At 36.1% G+C, this 16,377-nt stretch overlaps 1 protein-coding gene across 2 annotated transcripts in view; it reads right to left on the reverse strand.

Moving 5' to 3' along the window:
• Positions 1 to 5,000: 5,000 nt before the first annotated feature.
• The window catches only part of LOC109237452, an 80,856-nt gene continuing 69,479 nt past the window's right edge, over positions 5,001 to 16,377 (reverse strand). For both annotated transcript variants that reach the window (XM_019403759.1, XM_019403760.1), the window contains 9 exons: positions 12,002 to 12,364; positions 11,379 to 11,480; positions 9,696 to 9,839; positions 9,123 to 9,211; positions 8,435 to 8,517; positions 8,228 to 8,343; positions 7,578 to 7,663; positions 6,643 to 6,742; positions 5,001 to 5,823 (listed from right to left, as the gene is read on the reverse strand). In XM_019403759.1, the coding sequence (XP_019259304.1) occupies positions 5,758 to 5,823; positions 6,643 to 6,742; positions 7,578 to 7,663; positions 8,228 to 8,343; positions 8,435 to 8,517; positions 9,123 to 9,211; positions 9,696 to 9,839; positions 11,379 to 11,480; positions 12,002 to 12,364 (1,149 nt within the window). In that variant the 3' untranslated portion in view covers positions 5,001 to 5,757. The remainder of the gene's footprint in view (positions 5,824 to 6,642; positions 6,743 to 7,577; positions 7,664 to 8,227; positions 8,344 to 8,434; positions 8,518 to 9,122; positions 9,212 to 9,695; positions 9,840 to 11,378; positions 11,481 to 12,001; positions 12,365 to 16,377) is intronic.

Below are 16,377 nucleotides of genomic sequence, written 5' to 3' on the forward strand. Positions count from 1 at the left end.
TAGTTTTGTGTTATTGTCCTTTCACTTATTTGCTGTGGTTATTTTCTTTCGGGTATCTTTTGTTGTTACATGTCTTTTCTCTTATTTCTTTTCTGATATTATTGCCTCTCCTGTTAAGCCGAGAGTCTCCTAGAAACAGCCTCTCTGCCCTTTTCGGGGTAGGGGTAAGGTCTGCGTACACTCTACTCTCCCCAGACCCCACTAGTGGGATTTTACTGGGTATGTTGTTGTTGTTGTTGTATATAGTATCAATAGTCAAATTCTGAAACTACTAAAGATAACCCTGTAAATCGAAATCTATTCATGCTTACTATAACTAGTGTGAGATGAGGAGAGAAATTTTGAAATTACCTGAGATCAATGGTCTTCAAGTAAAGATAGTAAAATTTTCAATAGGATTATCTGCAACCAAAAGATAAATTAAGAACTTTAAATTCGACCAGCAGTTACAAGGAGAAAATTAAAACAAATGCCAAAAGCGTAAAGAGATAATGTAACAGCCCAGCCCGCTAGTGATATTGTTCGCTATGGACCTAGGCCCTCACGGGTTTAAAATGTGTCATTAGAGTCTAAGACTTGTTAGCTTATATACCCAGCATCTCTCTTGTGTTTTGCCTATGTGGGACTAGGGGTGGGCATAAAATCCGAAAAACCGAATTCCGAACCGGACCGAATTAATTCGATATTTCGGTTTCGGTTTTTTTCGGTATTTGGGTCTAATTCGGTATTGCAGTTTTGGTATTTCGGTATTTCGGTACGGTTCTCGTTATTGAAATTCTGAAATTTCGGTATACCGAAATACCGAAATACCGATTTATATATAAGAAAAATTTCTGCACCGAGGATGAGGCGCTTATGGCTTTTAACCGTGAAATGGATGCTAATTCAATCCAAAAGGAAAGAATATCTGCTTTATTGCCATCTGAATCACTAGAGTCTATGTGTACGGAGACCATGCTTCTAGCTGGAAAGAAGATGAATGAATGGATGGCTGAGTTGGATGCCATTGCAAGGGAAGTTGAAGCAGAGTTAGCTCTAAGAGAAATAGGACGCAATTTGGCTGAACTTTTGGATGGAGTTTCTTTTTAAGTCAAGGGGTTTCAAGAGGTCATCTGTTTTAGCGAATTCAACGTGTTCATACTTGCATTCAGTACTTAGTTCTGGACAGTGTAGTGGTATATCTGCTTTTCCCAATCCAATATTATCATCAGTTTTGGTATTTCTGCAAGTCTGAAACTTCATACTTTTATTACTTAATGTTTATGTCACAATTTGAAATAGTGCTTACCTTATGTGCAACAATTTTGCTTCAATAGCTTAATTTCAGTAGTTGATAGACGCGTATGAAAAAGCAGCTTAATATTGAAGCAGAAAATTTCTGATATTCATATTGAATTCTGCTGTGTTTGCATAAATGTTAGTTATGCTTTTTGATATCTCACTATTAATCACATGTAAGCAAGTTAACAGAATCTTGTTCTGCATATGTAAGCAAGTTAACAAGGCTTGAATGTACTACAGCAGTGATATGTTTTCATATATAAATGAGCTTCCTAGTATATATAGGAATTTCAATGCTTCAGTGTTCCAGTATACATTCTGCCAGAAATTTCATATTGAAGCTGAAGCAGTATCGAAATTTAATATTTCTGACTTTCAGTAGTTGACGCGCCTATATTTTAAATTTTACTCATTAATGTATCAAACCGAAACCGTACCGAACCAAAATAAGAAATACCGAACCGTACCGGATTATTTTGGTACGATATTTGGTATACACAATTGATAAACCGAATACCGAATTACCGAACCGAAGTACTCAAATACCGAACCGAATACCGAACGCCCACCCCTATGTGGGACTCTGTCTAAGAAACCGCATGTTATAGGCAATTTGCATCTGCATGTCGAATCCTAACATTAAAAAGTAAAATTTTTAGAAAAAAAGGGAATTTTAACGTGCTCCAAGAAACGTTTGAAATATGCATTATGCAGCATGCTAATGAAACGTTTTATATCTAGATTAAGGAACAGGCGATTATCCATGTGTAATTAGTATACACTTGAAACTTCAAAACTGATATGACATCGCACTCGAAATAGATAACTATTCAAATCGGACTTTAGTTCTTGTTCAACTAAGAGAGGGATTCATGACTTCGGTATCCAATATATTAGATAGTCCCAAATACGATAATTTTATCAACCAACATGGATTTATTTTTTTGTACAAATATATGTTATGAAGGGCAAGAAGGTCGATCAATTTTAGTCCATCAACATTTTGCTTTCTAGCCGTACTTTCATAAGTACTTATATATAGATAAAAATAGACAGTTGTAAATATAAATATATACGTTCTCAATTGGGAATTAGATATATGGAAAAACTTGTACCAATAATAAGTGTTATAGTTTTTCTCTTTAAGCTTTATGAACCGGTAAATCATTTAAAATTTACTCATAAGTTAAAATCAATCTACAACATATGGTGTAGTACATTACGTTAGACACCTTAATTTTTAAAAGAAAACTATGAATCTGCTTTTCTAATTCAATTAGGACCAACTGTATAGGGTCGATGCATGTGTAGTTTAAATCGAAAAAGATTCCATCATTGAGTAATTTAATTATAATTAGATCCTGAAATTATACAAATATTTAAAAGTATAAAAGTTCTATCAATATTTCAGTGATATTTTAGTCGTTCAACATTTAGCATAAATTATTCATGCTTTTATAATAATAATATATAGATAGATAGATAGATGTAGATTAAAGTTAATAATCTGCAAAAGAAATTCAATGTAACAAGAAAAATTCTAATGTACAAAATAACGGTTTTAATATAGGAAAACTTTCAGAAACCACTATGTTTTAGTGGTTATTAGCTAGTTGTTGTTACCATTTACTATATTACTCCCTATAGCTATATTTTTAGGTTTTTTAGAGTGTATTCAATGTATTTAAGCTACTGTATTCATGAATACAGTAGCATTTTTCGGCGTGAAAAGAGGATTATAGCTAGACAGATTATTGTATTCGACTGAATTCGATTGTATTCACGGCGTGAAACAGGGAATTACAGCTAGACAGATTATTGTATTCGACTGTATTCACGGCGCAATTCATGGTCTATTCAGCTGTTTTTAAACGGAAAGTGAATCAATTAACATAATAGACTCCTAATATAACTCAACAAACTCAATTATAACACACAAAATTTGTATTTCCAGTTATAAAAAAGATTCTCAACCAAAAAATACCCTAAAAACATAGCAATCTTCAGAGAAATTATATAATTACATTGAATATAGTTAAATACATAAAAATACTTTGAATACATGAAGTATAGCAGGTCATCTATAGTGCAAAAACATATGAATACATACTGCAGATAAATTTGAATACATATATACATCTGAATACATAAATTACATTAATTAAAAAAATTATATGAATACATTCATGGAATATAACGAGACAGTGAATACAATAAAATACATGGAATACAGCGAGATACACTGAAATACAATTTTAAAAAAATAATGAATACAATGAAATACATGGAAATACAGCGAGATACTTTGAAATACACTTAAAAAAAGGTAACAGAATCTTCAATTTGCTCAGCCCCAAACTCCGTCGTGTTTGTTCAAGAACAACCCTAATGTCGTCTCATCGAGGGGGCCGCGATTCTGACTCGAAACATCATTGTTCCCGTTACTGTGATACTATTCCGGCAATAGAAAGCAAAGTTATGCGAGAACAAACCTAACAGTAACTACTTGTAAATTCAATGGCAGCTTCTGTTTAGTGCCACTATTTTTCTTCCCGATTAACAACTTTTACCAAACCCATCAAGCATAAGCCTCCCCTCAATTACACACATTTTGCAGCTTCTCGTAATAAAATTTGATGTCGCCATTTTGATGAGAACGAGAATCGGAGCCGAAGAGGGTTGACGACGGAAAAGGAGTTGGATACACTTTAATATAGTACTTCTTCTTCGACGAGTTTATCTTCTATGGAGAAAGATTGGCGTTGAGAGAGAGAGGATGGAGAAAAATCTGAAAGAATGAGAGAGAAAAATAATACAAAGAGTATTTTATGGTTTAAGGGTAGGAGGTAACCATAAATAGATATTTGGCTATAAAAATCAAAAAGTAACTATGGAATATAATTTTTTAAAAGAATATTTATTTAAAATAAATAAGGTATCAACCTTTGCTATAGGAGGTAAAAATTCCTTTAATATATCGTCCTTTAAAGGAGAAATTTAGGTTAAGAATAGTCCATCAATAACAAAGGAGATTAGAAGAAGATGAAAAATGCTTCTAATAGATTGGAAATATACACTTAAAACGATGCAAAGTGAAACTGCAACTATAAGGTTGCAACTCTAACCTTAATTCAAACGAACTGACTGAGAATAAAAATGCGATTGGTCAGGATGAAATCAATTAATGGTGGATGTATTTGATTTGAAGTTTCACAATATCGTACTGCAAGCCATTTTAGTAGTACTATATCTAAAAAATCTATGACATAAAACTTACACATATCAAGCCAATTTATCACTATTTAATGCACTATAACTCATTATATTCAGCAGAAAACTGTGATTAAGAGAAAAAATCCAATTTGTTTGTGGTACTTTTCGAAGTTGCTCAAGTTCACCCTTTATTATAGTTTGTATCCACTGCCATTAGCACATCGTTCGCATTTACCCTTGTTCAGTTAATAACAAGGGTAAATGAGTTAACTCTACTTCAAGAAAAGAAGTCTAAATTCACCTCTACTTTTGACTACTCCATAATTTAAACTTAGATGAAAGTTGAAGTAAAGGAGTGTAAATGTAGGAAGGTATTTATTAGGAACAAACTTTACTTGAAAGAGTGTCGTATAAACATGAGTAATATTATAACAGCATATTCACTTGTCTCATCCAGTAAAAAGATATATTATCTTCCTAGTTTTCAGATGAAACGTCAACGGGACTAAAAACATTCAATAAAAATAATGAAACAGATTAACGAAAGAGAATATATATCAGTCCAGAATTTTTGGTACAATGATTTGCAGAACCACCCCAAAAAAGAAGCCCCTTATCAAAGCTCTCTTCAAATCTAAAGGATATACATATTATGGTTCCAAAAAGTTAACTGAAAAAGCACAATGGCCCCTCCTCAAACAGATTAAAAAATAAGGAGTTTGAGGGAGTTGGACCCCAACCCATAAAAATGGATGCCCACTCTTTATATGTTTCTTTATATACAGATGAAAAAATTGAACATAAGAAAAATCAACCACAAATCCAGACTTCTGCAACTTCCCAGCTTTGAGCAACTTCAAATATGTAGAGTTAAATCCTTGACATCAGAATATAAATAGGAATTTCGCTTCATGCTTTGATCAAAGGGACTTGAGATGCTCGTGCGGCAGCGCCATGCTGTCAGAGGACGGATTACACCTCGCCGTACTCGTTAAAATGGTGATAACGTTAACTGACTGCATGCACACTGGGTAAGCTGGATGAGAAATCTGAAACCACAACGATGAGCAAAGCTACATCCCAAATGTGAAACCAGGCACGCACTCCTAAAGTGATTGTGCCATTGAGCAAGCTACGTTGCCAATCTGAAACAAAGCAACCAGCATATCTTTGACAATGACCTTACATTATGCTGCAGAAAACAAAATTTCTGCATAGTAAGGCGCAACCACTTCAAACCAACTTCACATCCTAGAACCCAGACTACATGTACTGAGCGAGCCATTGTTTGCACATATCAAGAACTGGAAGTGCATTAGCATGTAATGCCTGCGTTGAGAGCCAAAGACAGAAAGAGAAATCAGCAAAGAAGTGGTAAACTTAGTCAGGACCCCTATCCTACAAAATATAATTGATAAAAAAGAAAGAAAAGAAACATCTTAACGCCTAAAAGTACCATATTCAAATTCCAGTAAACCTCGTAAAAAATAGAGGTACGCATTTCATAAAGGTAGAATCAAATGGTATCTACTCTATTCTTCCAGTTTCTCATAGGCATAACTAAGGAGACAAATGTCAAACACACCAAAACTATATACTTCCTGATCTATACCTATGAAAAAACAGATTCAAAAGTTCAAAAATCTGCTATTCCATGGAACCCCACATGCTGGATACTGGCTGCAGAAACATCTTGTAGAGGTAGAGACTAACTTTATAAGTACATCGGAAAAAAAAAACTTGTAGGACCGGAGTGCATACAGAACAAATTTTCCATTAAAGATTAACCACCTTCAAATTATTTAACATAGCTGAAGGTATAAACACGCTGAGGATATCAAATAGCCAAAATAACCAGCTGAGGTACATGGTTGTTTTCAGCTCTCAAGTTGACATTTCTAATTTGGTTATTAAGGTTCTAAATATTAATCACCTAAAACATTTACAAATTTATCTTCGGCATCGGTTAAGAAGTCATTGCATTAGTTTGGAATACATTAAACCAATATGTCGAGTTTTCCAGCAAATGGGCCCTCAGTATATGAACAGAAAGCAGTTAAAACATTATCATGCATGTGCATTCCTTGAAATATAGATACGTCGATTGGAATAGATATTTAACCTCTGAAGTTCATGATCGTAACGAACCTGATGTGCAACATACTGAACATCAGCCACACTTCCACTTCTGGATGCAATTTGGAATGCACTTTTGAGACGCCCGCAGACAACACAAGCAAGTACTTTCCTGGGAAAGCCAAGCTAAAAAATGAGGAGGCACTCAAAGTTTACCAGCTAGTTTTTAAATTAAGAGCATAGAAATTAAAAGTATATTATTGAATTGTGCAGACCGTCTCATCTAAAAAGCTTAACCTATTAGTTGCTTGATCTGTTAGAGAACATACACTTCACTTTATTTATTTTACGTATGCACATGAAAATATTTTGTTGTTGACCTGACATTATTCATCTGCACATTGAAGATCATCATGTGCAATGCTAAGTAAATTTTTCCGAACTTTTGCAGCATACAAGATGCAACTTTACTCCACCCGTGATCTCATCTTCAATGGTCTGGGGCAGTGTTGTAAAAGGCGCGCTTAAGCCCTAAAACGAGGCTCAAAACATGCTAAGCGCTTCGTCTCGCTTTGTGGGCGCTTCAATGTCGCATCAAAACCCTAAGGCATACTTTTCCTTGTCAATGAGTGTAATCATAAAAAGGTGACACTAAACAATTGATATTTCACTTCACCGTAATTTTCTTCCGATTTATTTCTCTATATATTTGTTATTCATGCTTATAATTATTGGTCTTGGACTACATAAACATATTTTTGCTTTTTCTCCTGTTGCGCCTTTTTTCATTAAAGCTCACGCTTTAATTGTGCTTTGCGCTTAAAGCCCAACGGACCTTAGAGCTTTTTTGCGCTTTAAGCCTTTGATAACACTGGTCTGTGGATAATCTCCAGACTGTAATTCCTTAAGATTTAGAGTAGATGCAATAGTAGAAAATATACTGCCCGGTTTTTAAAAGAGTCTAACATGCATCCTGATGGAAGTACAACTTTCTTAAATAAACTGACCTGTGGCTACTAGTCAACATGTCAATCAGGCGGTCAGGTCGCTCTTTGTGTTTGTTTGCATACACATTGATGGCTGCTCCCAAAACCTAAAAAATAATAGAATCCGTTAAATATGCCATCAGATCATTAGAAACTAGTGTAAATAGAAACCAAGCAGTACAAAACTAAGTTTAGATAGAAATACTACTATCCTTATAAATCAGATTCTATTGTTGGAAAAATAATAGAATCCATTAACGTTACAAAAGATTAATTATCAATATCTGAATGAATGACAGAACGATCAGAGGAGGTTATCAACTCCGAGCTTTAGTGCTTGGCTTAGTGACCGCTAAACAATCATGAAGCATAAGATCATTGAAATAGGTTACCATTGTGGGTGCTAGTTAAATCTATATTAAAATATAACAGTTGAACCGAGAGAAGTGGAGTAGACTTGATACATGTCACCTTAACAACAAAATAAATAGTACACTAGTGTAGTATCTTTGCCCCCGACCCCACACACACTTTATTATACTTGACCCTCCCAAATACGAGCATTCCTTAAGAAATGAGTTACAAAGAAGAAAAGGGGAAAGACAGGTCAATCATCTGTTGCGTAATAGACAAAGCAACACACATTGAAGACTACTGCATTCATAAAATACCTGATCCCAATCATCATCACCAATGGTGCCTTTAATGTTCCTAAAGAACTCCGTGAGTTGGCTTCCCCTCTTTCTCTCAGCAAGTGATGCAGCAACACCAGCATATATGTCAACAGCTGAAACAGTTGAGCATAAACCAATAGTAAGTTCAACTACGGGAGCATACCCTGGAAAAGTTTTGAAGAAAGTTGAAAGTACATGAACTACCTGGAAGGTTGAACCCATGGATCACCTGGAAAGCCAAGTCGAAATTCCTCTCAGCAAGAGTCTCTGCAATTTCACACCTCCTCCTGAAGTTCAACAAATATAATTATCTAGTCACGAGGGATAATGTTGGCACTGTTAAATATATACGTTAGTATATATCTAAGTCAATAATATAAAAATTCTTCCCAGTTCTGTTATTATTTAAAATTTGGTATTTATGTAATTTTTCTAAAGTAATAACTTCCTTTATTTCATGTAGTCTAAAGTTTCATCACCTCATGTAGTCTAAACTCCTCTATAAGCCTCATGTAGACTAAACTCCTATATAAGAGCCCTGTTGTACATTTTCGACACTCCATACAAAAAAGAATTCTCATTTTACATGGAATTAGAGCCTCAACCATCTTTATAGGAAACCTAAATAGTCCTGCGCGGTTAAAGTTTTTCCCTTGTCATAATTTAGTGTTCTTGTATCTTTCTAGTAACCGTTCCTGTGGCACCACTTATTTCAGCTATTTTCAAGCAAAATATTTTCTAGCACTACTTTTTCTCTTCTACCAGAGTCCGTGGATTGAACCCCTACGCTGAACATTGAAATTTTGGTTAATGTCCCAGAAAAACTTCTTCTCTTCTTTTTCGTCATTTTTTTTGAGCTTGGTAACATTTCATTAAAAACAAACGCACACACCTGAAAGTTTCAGGATCATTTGGATTACCAAAAAGTGAATGTTTCCACTGTGGTCCTTCTGCATCATTAAAGCATTTGACAACATCTATCTGCAAATCAGGAAGCATAAACAATCATGAACTCAAGATAGACGTGAAACAACTTAAGCATCAAACCCTTATGAGTGCTAATGATCATGTCCAATCCACCTACTGAATGTCGTTAGAAGCATTATCATTAGATCTGATGTCAGAAGTCATTTACAAATCCTGTTTCCTCCATCCTCTCTAATCTGTAAATGGCTCATTGAGTTATATGCTATTGATAGAGGTAAGAAATGAAATGCAGGATTCAAACATCTTGCTTTTCTGAGAAGAACCTCCCGTTATTCTGGATTCTTACAGAAGTTACGTGGGAAATTAAAAGGGCTATCTTTCAGAGCATCAACTCTCGGATAACAGAGAATAAGGTTCTGAAAACAGAACATCAAAAATGAAAGAAGCTACAAGAAAGCAACAATGGTATGCACCTAACTGCATTTGGCTGACAGGTGGAGATATTTCCAATCTCAGTTTATTAGCATCCCATGCTTACCTGAATAGCAACTCTAGCAGAAAATTTGACAAGTCCTTCTTCAGTTAGTTTCTCAGAGGCACTTTTTCCTCGGATGCCCTTGGTAATAAGCTTAGTAGACTCTCCTGCTTTATGTCGCGCTGACAAGCCTTCCTCAAAATGCATCTACATCACAAATGAAGAATAAGCAGACCACACAGGAGTTAGAGCACAAGTTAGCAACTAAAACCCCACAGAAGGTGAAAGGAATCCTTGCATAGGGAAAGAGGGGATGATCAAAAGATGCAGATAAAGAATATGGAAACAGCATATCTGCTGGCAATGCAATAAAGAAATAGCAAAAGAGAAAACAATTTGTGATAATTCACAAGAAGAAGAAATATGTTTACAAAGCAATCTATGTTGCTCGGACTCTCCGAAAATTTTGCCGGGTGCGGGTCGGATCCTCCAAAAGTAGTGTATTTTTGGAGGATCCGACACGGGTGCGGCATCATTTTGGAGAGTCCGCGCAACATAGAAAGCAATTGAGGTGCCAGTGAACTGTCAGGTTATAAATATCCCGTGTCATTTATGTCGAGCATCAATCATCTCAAACTACTTACCCATGCATATATACAATTTTTTGTTCGACTGATGTATAAATACCATAATCTATACTTATTTATATCCATGTAATTTCTGCTTTTATATACTATAGATACAGATATACTACAGATACAAGATATAGGCGGATAAGATTTTTCTAAAGAAGTCTTAGTAAGACCAAATTGCTGAACTTATCTCACATAAAAACTAATACATTCTAATTAATGTAATATACATAATAATATAATAAATAACTATATATACACACACAACAGACACATATATATTTTATTTGACCAAGCAATCAACTTTTTGCTAAAAGAATTTTCATAAATTCATTCCTAATAAGAATTCATTATTAACCAATTTTTTATATACGCAATTAGATATTATTAGGATCCTGATAAGGTCTTTCTGTGGAAATATAAGTGTCAAAACATAAGGAATTAAATTAAGCCGGATTTCTCGCGACTATCCTAGAATTTCAAACTAATTTCACCACCAAATCATATTTTGACATTCCGCTATATCAACTATACTTTAACTGTTACATGATCATAGTCTATGATAGCATCACTGCATCCATCGCTATCACATAACCATATGTGAAATGTTCACCTCATACAACTCTTCAGAGGGCACAAATAAATCTATGGACGCTTTCTTATTCTTTTTCTTGATATGTTTGTCATATAGAGTCAAAATCCATTCTAAGGTCCCAAATTAGACCAATGAAACTGTCTGCTATTATTAGAACTAATAAATAAGTGCTTCAATTGATTCCATCAATTAAGATTATCATTTTACACATATAAATTTCAATCTCGAAGTTGCAAATATAGTAAAAAAATTAGGAATTCTATTTCAAGAATGGTCCAATTCAAGGAGTAACCAGCCATTATTCAGGTCTGCATTTTAGAAGCACGCTGCTTATAAAATTGCACCTTGCCAGTATTTTTTGGCTTCCCTAAGCATCTAAACTTGGTTTGACAACTAGGACAGAGAAAAGAGAGCACAGCTCCTGAGCTTAGCGTTTGTAAAACCAATAATTCATTGATGACCATAAACACCATCTATAAAGCAGATGTGCAGCAGAACAAATTCTTAAAATGGACTGACCTTGGCATTCTCCAAGTGTCTTATAGCTTCTTCCTGAGAAGAAGAATTCATAAACAATTGTATGCAACAAAGCCCAGCTGCCACATGATCCTTCTTTGTCACCTGATCATCGTGCAATTTTAAAATACACAGGACGGAGACATGGCATTAGTATATACAGAAAATGGAAGCAAATCGACTTGGGCAACCTATCAGAGAATATGATCAAATTCTGGAGTGAAGCTTGTGGAAAAACAGAAATATTGAGCTTCTTGAGGTTTACCAAAGCACCTAAACTAAGAAACCAGCACTACCGGAACCTATACATGAAATCTAAAGAAATTAGAAAAGTGTTTTTGCATAAAAGCTGAAGCATTTCTTAAAAACTGGGTTACAGCCTAATAAGTCAGATCAGAGAGGCAGTCCACTCTTAGTCAATCTTTCGTCAAGTGTATCTGATGAAATGGATGTATTTCACTAGCCTATTAATTTTCACTAGCCTATTAATTTTATCTCCATCAATTAAAGGTCTATAATTCCAGAGGCACATGTAAAGAAATTTAACATCAGCCTCGACAACAGGGTCACCATTTACTTCATATTTCCAAATGAAAGAGTTCAAAGCAAAAGATAGTGAATAATACCTGAAACTTGTATAAATAATTGAAATGCTTGTGAGTTTCGCAATAATTACAGATGCGAGAAAGTGCTGCAGTTGTATGTTTGTTCACTGATGGATCCTGTGATGTTATATTAGAAGTTCTTTCTGACAGTACTTCCTCCAAAACAGGCATGGCTCCATAAGCAGTGCACAAATCACACAATAGATCAAGGGTCCCATAATCTGTTGCCAAAGGATCTTGCCGTTGAGGGGAAGAAGATGAAGTAACAACGCCTGAAGATGGTTGAGGAGGTGGAGGAACAGAATTGGGAGGGAAAAATAACAAGCAAGCATCCTTGTAATGCCCATGTCGAAACATGAAATCAAGCAGATGTTGACGAGCATACTGCATTTCAAAGTGTAATACATCAGTGGTTATACAGATATCAAGCATGCCTCACTGCTATACATGGAAAAAATGAAGATTCGCATCAATAAGCAGAAGAACAATATGGAAGGATGAAGAAAAAAATTGAGCAAGGTGGTGACAGAGGGAAGAGCCATGCATAGCAAGCATCTAAAGATTTAGGTTGTGCTCTCGTCCAAGAGGAAGGAAACAACTCATTCAATCTCCAAAGACAATACTCCTCCCATCCGATTTACAAAATATGCTTCCTATTCTAGCAAGAGCCCAAATGTTGACCCTTTTCTACCATGCTATACATCTTTTCACAAGTTAGAAGAACATGAAACAATTGTTTCTACAACTAACGAAAAATTCTATGAAAGAACGTTATCATTACATAATCTCTTTCAAGATGTCAACTATGATGGTATATTTGTATATATACACTGACTCAAAACAATACATGTTTATAAGTAGGGGCACGCAAATAATGGAGACAGCAGAAATAGACATCTGGCAGGTTGAGGAAGCTGAAACCTCTAAAAATACACAAAACGGGGGAGGAGATAGACGGGAACTGGACACATCATTATGGGTCTATCAGAATGTGATCAAATTAAGCAAGCAATTTGGGATTGTTTTCCAGGGGTGCGAAAAGGAGGCAATGGCATGTTCATGAAAATCGACAACAGTAGGCAAGTAAAGAGACACAAGGCAGAATTTTCAATTACTGCTACTCCTAAAGAGAAAGGCATGCAAGAACTGAAAGGGCTGGTTATTGACATGAAATTCAAAAGTAATAGAGGGAGATAAGAGATCAATGTGGATTAATGAATATTAAATTCTATCATGGAATGTGAGGGGGCTGAACCGCATGGATAGGAGAAGGGTGATAAACAACTTGATCCTTAAATGGAAGGCTGATATATTTTGTTTTCAAGAGACAAAATTAGTAGGGGATATTATAAATAAAGTCAAACGATTATGGGGGAATAGGGGAGTCAAATTTGCACAATTGGAGACCGGTGGAACTAGAGGGGGTATCCTAATTATGTGGGATAGCAAAGTTTGGGAGGGGGGGATTGTGGCTACTGGAGCATTTACCCTAACCTGCAAATTTGTTTCTCAACTGCAAGACCTTAATTGGAACTTAACAGGGGTTTATGCCCCCAGCTGTGACAAAGAAAGGCAAGAGTTGTGCTGGGAGATTGGGGCTACTAGGGGACTATTCAATGGACCGTGGGTTTTAGCTGGTGATTTTCACATAGTTAGATTCCCCTTTGATCTCTTTTCGTCTTCTTGAGCCGAGGGTCTATCGGAAACAGCCTCTCTACACCTTCGGGATAGAGGTAAGGTCTGCGTACACACTACCCTCCCCAGACCTCACTTGTGGATTCCCCTCTAAGAAGAGGAATTGTGTTAGAAGTGTGAGAAAGCACGGGAAAAATATTATTTATCTTCCATTAAGTGTTTTACAATAGCCATATTTATAACTATACACAATATATATTCTACTCATATTCCATGAGGGACTAGGGTTATTTACATAACTATCTAACACTCCCCCTCAAGCCGGTTCATACAAATCATATGTACCAAGCTAGTTACATATGTAACTAATACGAGGACCAGTGAGGGACTTGGTGAAAATATCCGCAAGCTGACCATTCAACTGCACAAACTTTGTAGCAATATCTCCTGAGAGTATCTTTTCTCTGACGACGTGACGGTCAATCTCAATGTGTTTAGTTCTCTCATGTAACACAGAATTTGATGCGATATAAGGTGAACCTTAATTATCACACACAAGTTCCATCGTGCTGATCTCACAAAATTTCAACTTGTTGAGCAAATGTTTGATCCAAACTAGCTCATATGTTGCCACAACCATTGCTCGATCTTCTGCTTCCACACTAGACCGAGCAACCACATTTTGTTTCTTGTTCTTCCAAGATACCAAATTACCTCTACTAAAACACAATATCCAGACGTAGAACGTCTATCAAAAGGTGATCCTGCCCGGTCAGCATCTCAGTATCCAACAATTTGCTCATGGCCTCGATCTTCAAACAGTAATCCTTTGCCTGGAACCGATTTTATATACCGAAGAATTCGGACAACTGCATCCCAATTACTATCACATGGAGAATTCATAAACTGACTCACCACACTCACAGGAAAGGAAATGTCTGGTCTAGTCACTGTGAAGTAATTTAATTTACCAACCAGCCGCCTATATCTCGCAGGATCTCTAAGCGGCTCCCCCTGTCCTTGTAGAAGTTTAGTATTCGGATCCATAGGAGTGTCAACAGGTCTACAGCCTATCATTCCTATCTTCTCAACAATGTCTAAGGCATACTTCCGTTGTGAGATCACAATACCTGAGCTAGACTGAGCGACCTCAATACCCAAAAAATACTTTAATCTACGCAGATCCTTAGTCTGAAAGTGCTGAAAGAGATGTTGCTTCAACTTAGTAATATCATCCTGGTCAATGCCGGTACTAACAATATCAACAAAAATCATAGATAAATACAGTAATTTGAAACAGAATGTCGATAAAACACAGAGTGATCAGTTTCACTACGAGTCATGCCAAACTCCTGAATAATTGAATTGAACTTACCAAACCATGTTCGAGGAGACTGCTTTAGACCATAGAGGGACTGCGCAACCGACATACAAGGCCACTAGACTCCCCCTGAGCAACAAAACCAGGTGGTTGCTCCATATAAACCTCATCCGCAAGGCACCGTGAAGAAAAGCATTCTTAATGTCCAACTGATTGAGAAAAAGGCGGACGGATGCTATTTTAGCCACGAGAGAGAAAGTATCACAGCAATTGAGCCCAAACATCTGAATATACCCTTTGGCAACAAGACGAGCCTTAAGTCGATCAACCTAGCCATCTGGATCAACTTTGATTGCATAAACCCAACTACAACCAACAGTAGATTTACCCGAAGGAACAGGAACAAGCTCCCAAGTACCACTCAAATGTAAAGCAGACATCTCGTCAATCATAACTTGTCGCCATCCTGGATGAGACAATACTTCACCTATAGACTCAGGGATGGAAACAAAGGACAAAGATGTTACAAATACATAATCGGAGATAGTGACGGAATCTCCAAAATATGGAACTAGTAGCACCTTAGAAATATCTAAGTGATCACCTAGACCTATGAAGTATGATTGGGTTTCAAAAAAGGTAACATCAACATACATAAGGTACCGCTCGAGATCAGGTGAATAGTATCGATATCCCTTTTGCGTTCTCGAGTAACCCAGAAATACGCACTTAAGAGCACGAGGAGCTAACTCATCTTTTCTTGGAGTAAGGTTATAAACAAAACAAGTGCTCCCAAAGACATGGGGTGGAAAAGTGGAAAAGAGAACAAAGGTGAGTTGGGAAACAAAACAGAGAATGGAACTTGATTTTGGATAGCTGAGGATGGCATACAATTAATAAGATAACAAGATGTAAGAACTGCATTCCCCAAAAATGCAACGAAACATGAGATTATATGAGTAGGGTACGCGCAATTTCAATGAGATGTTTATTCTTTCTTTCAGCTACCCCATTTTGCTGAAATGTGTACGGACAAGATGTTTGATGAATAATCCCATAAGAGTTCATAAACTGCTGAAATAGGTAAGACAAATACACTAGGGCATTACACTACGAAATGTGCGGATAGAAACCCCAAATTGATTTTGAATTTCAGTGTGAAAGGTCTGGAAAATAGAAAACAACTCAAATCGATTTTTATCAAAAATATCCAAGTGCACTTGGAATAATCATCAATAAAACTCACAAAGTAGCGAAATCTCAAGGTAGAACTGACCCGACTAGGACCTCAAACATCTGAATGGACTAAAGTGAAAGGTGACTCTACTCGATTATCAGGATGCCGAGGGAAATGGGAACGAGTATGCTTATCGAGCTGACAAGACTCACACTCTAGAGTGGACAAGTGAGATAAACTAGGTAGCATTTTTTGAAGTTTTGA

Source organism: Nicotiana attenuata, unplaced genomic scaffold (assembly GCF_001879085.1).
Source record: "Nicotiana attenuata strain UT unplaced genomic scaffold, NIATTr2, whole genome shotgun sequence".
Taxonomy (NCBI): Eukaryota; Viridiplantae; Streptophyta; class Magnoliopsida; order Solanales; family Solanaceae; genus Nicotiana; species Nicotiana attenuata.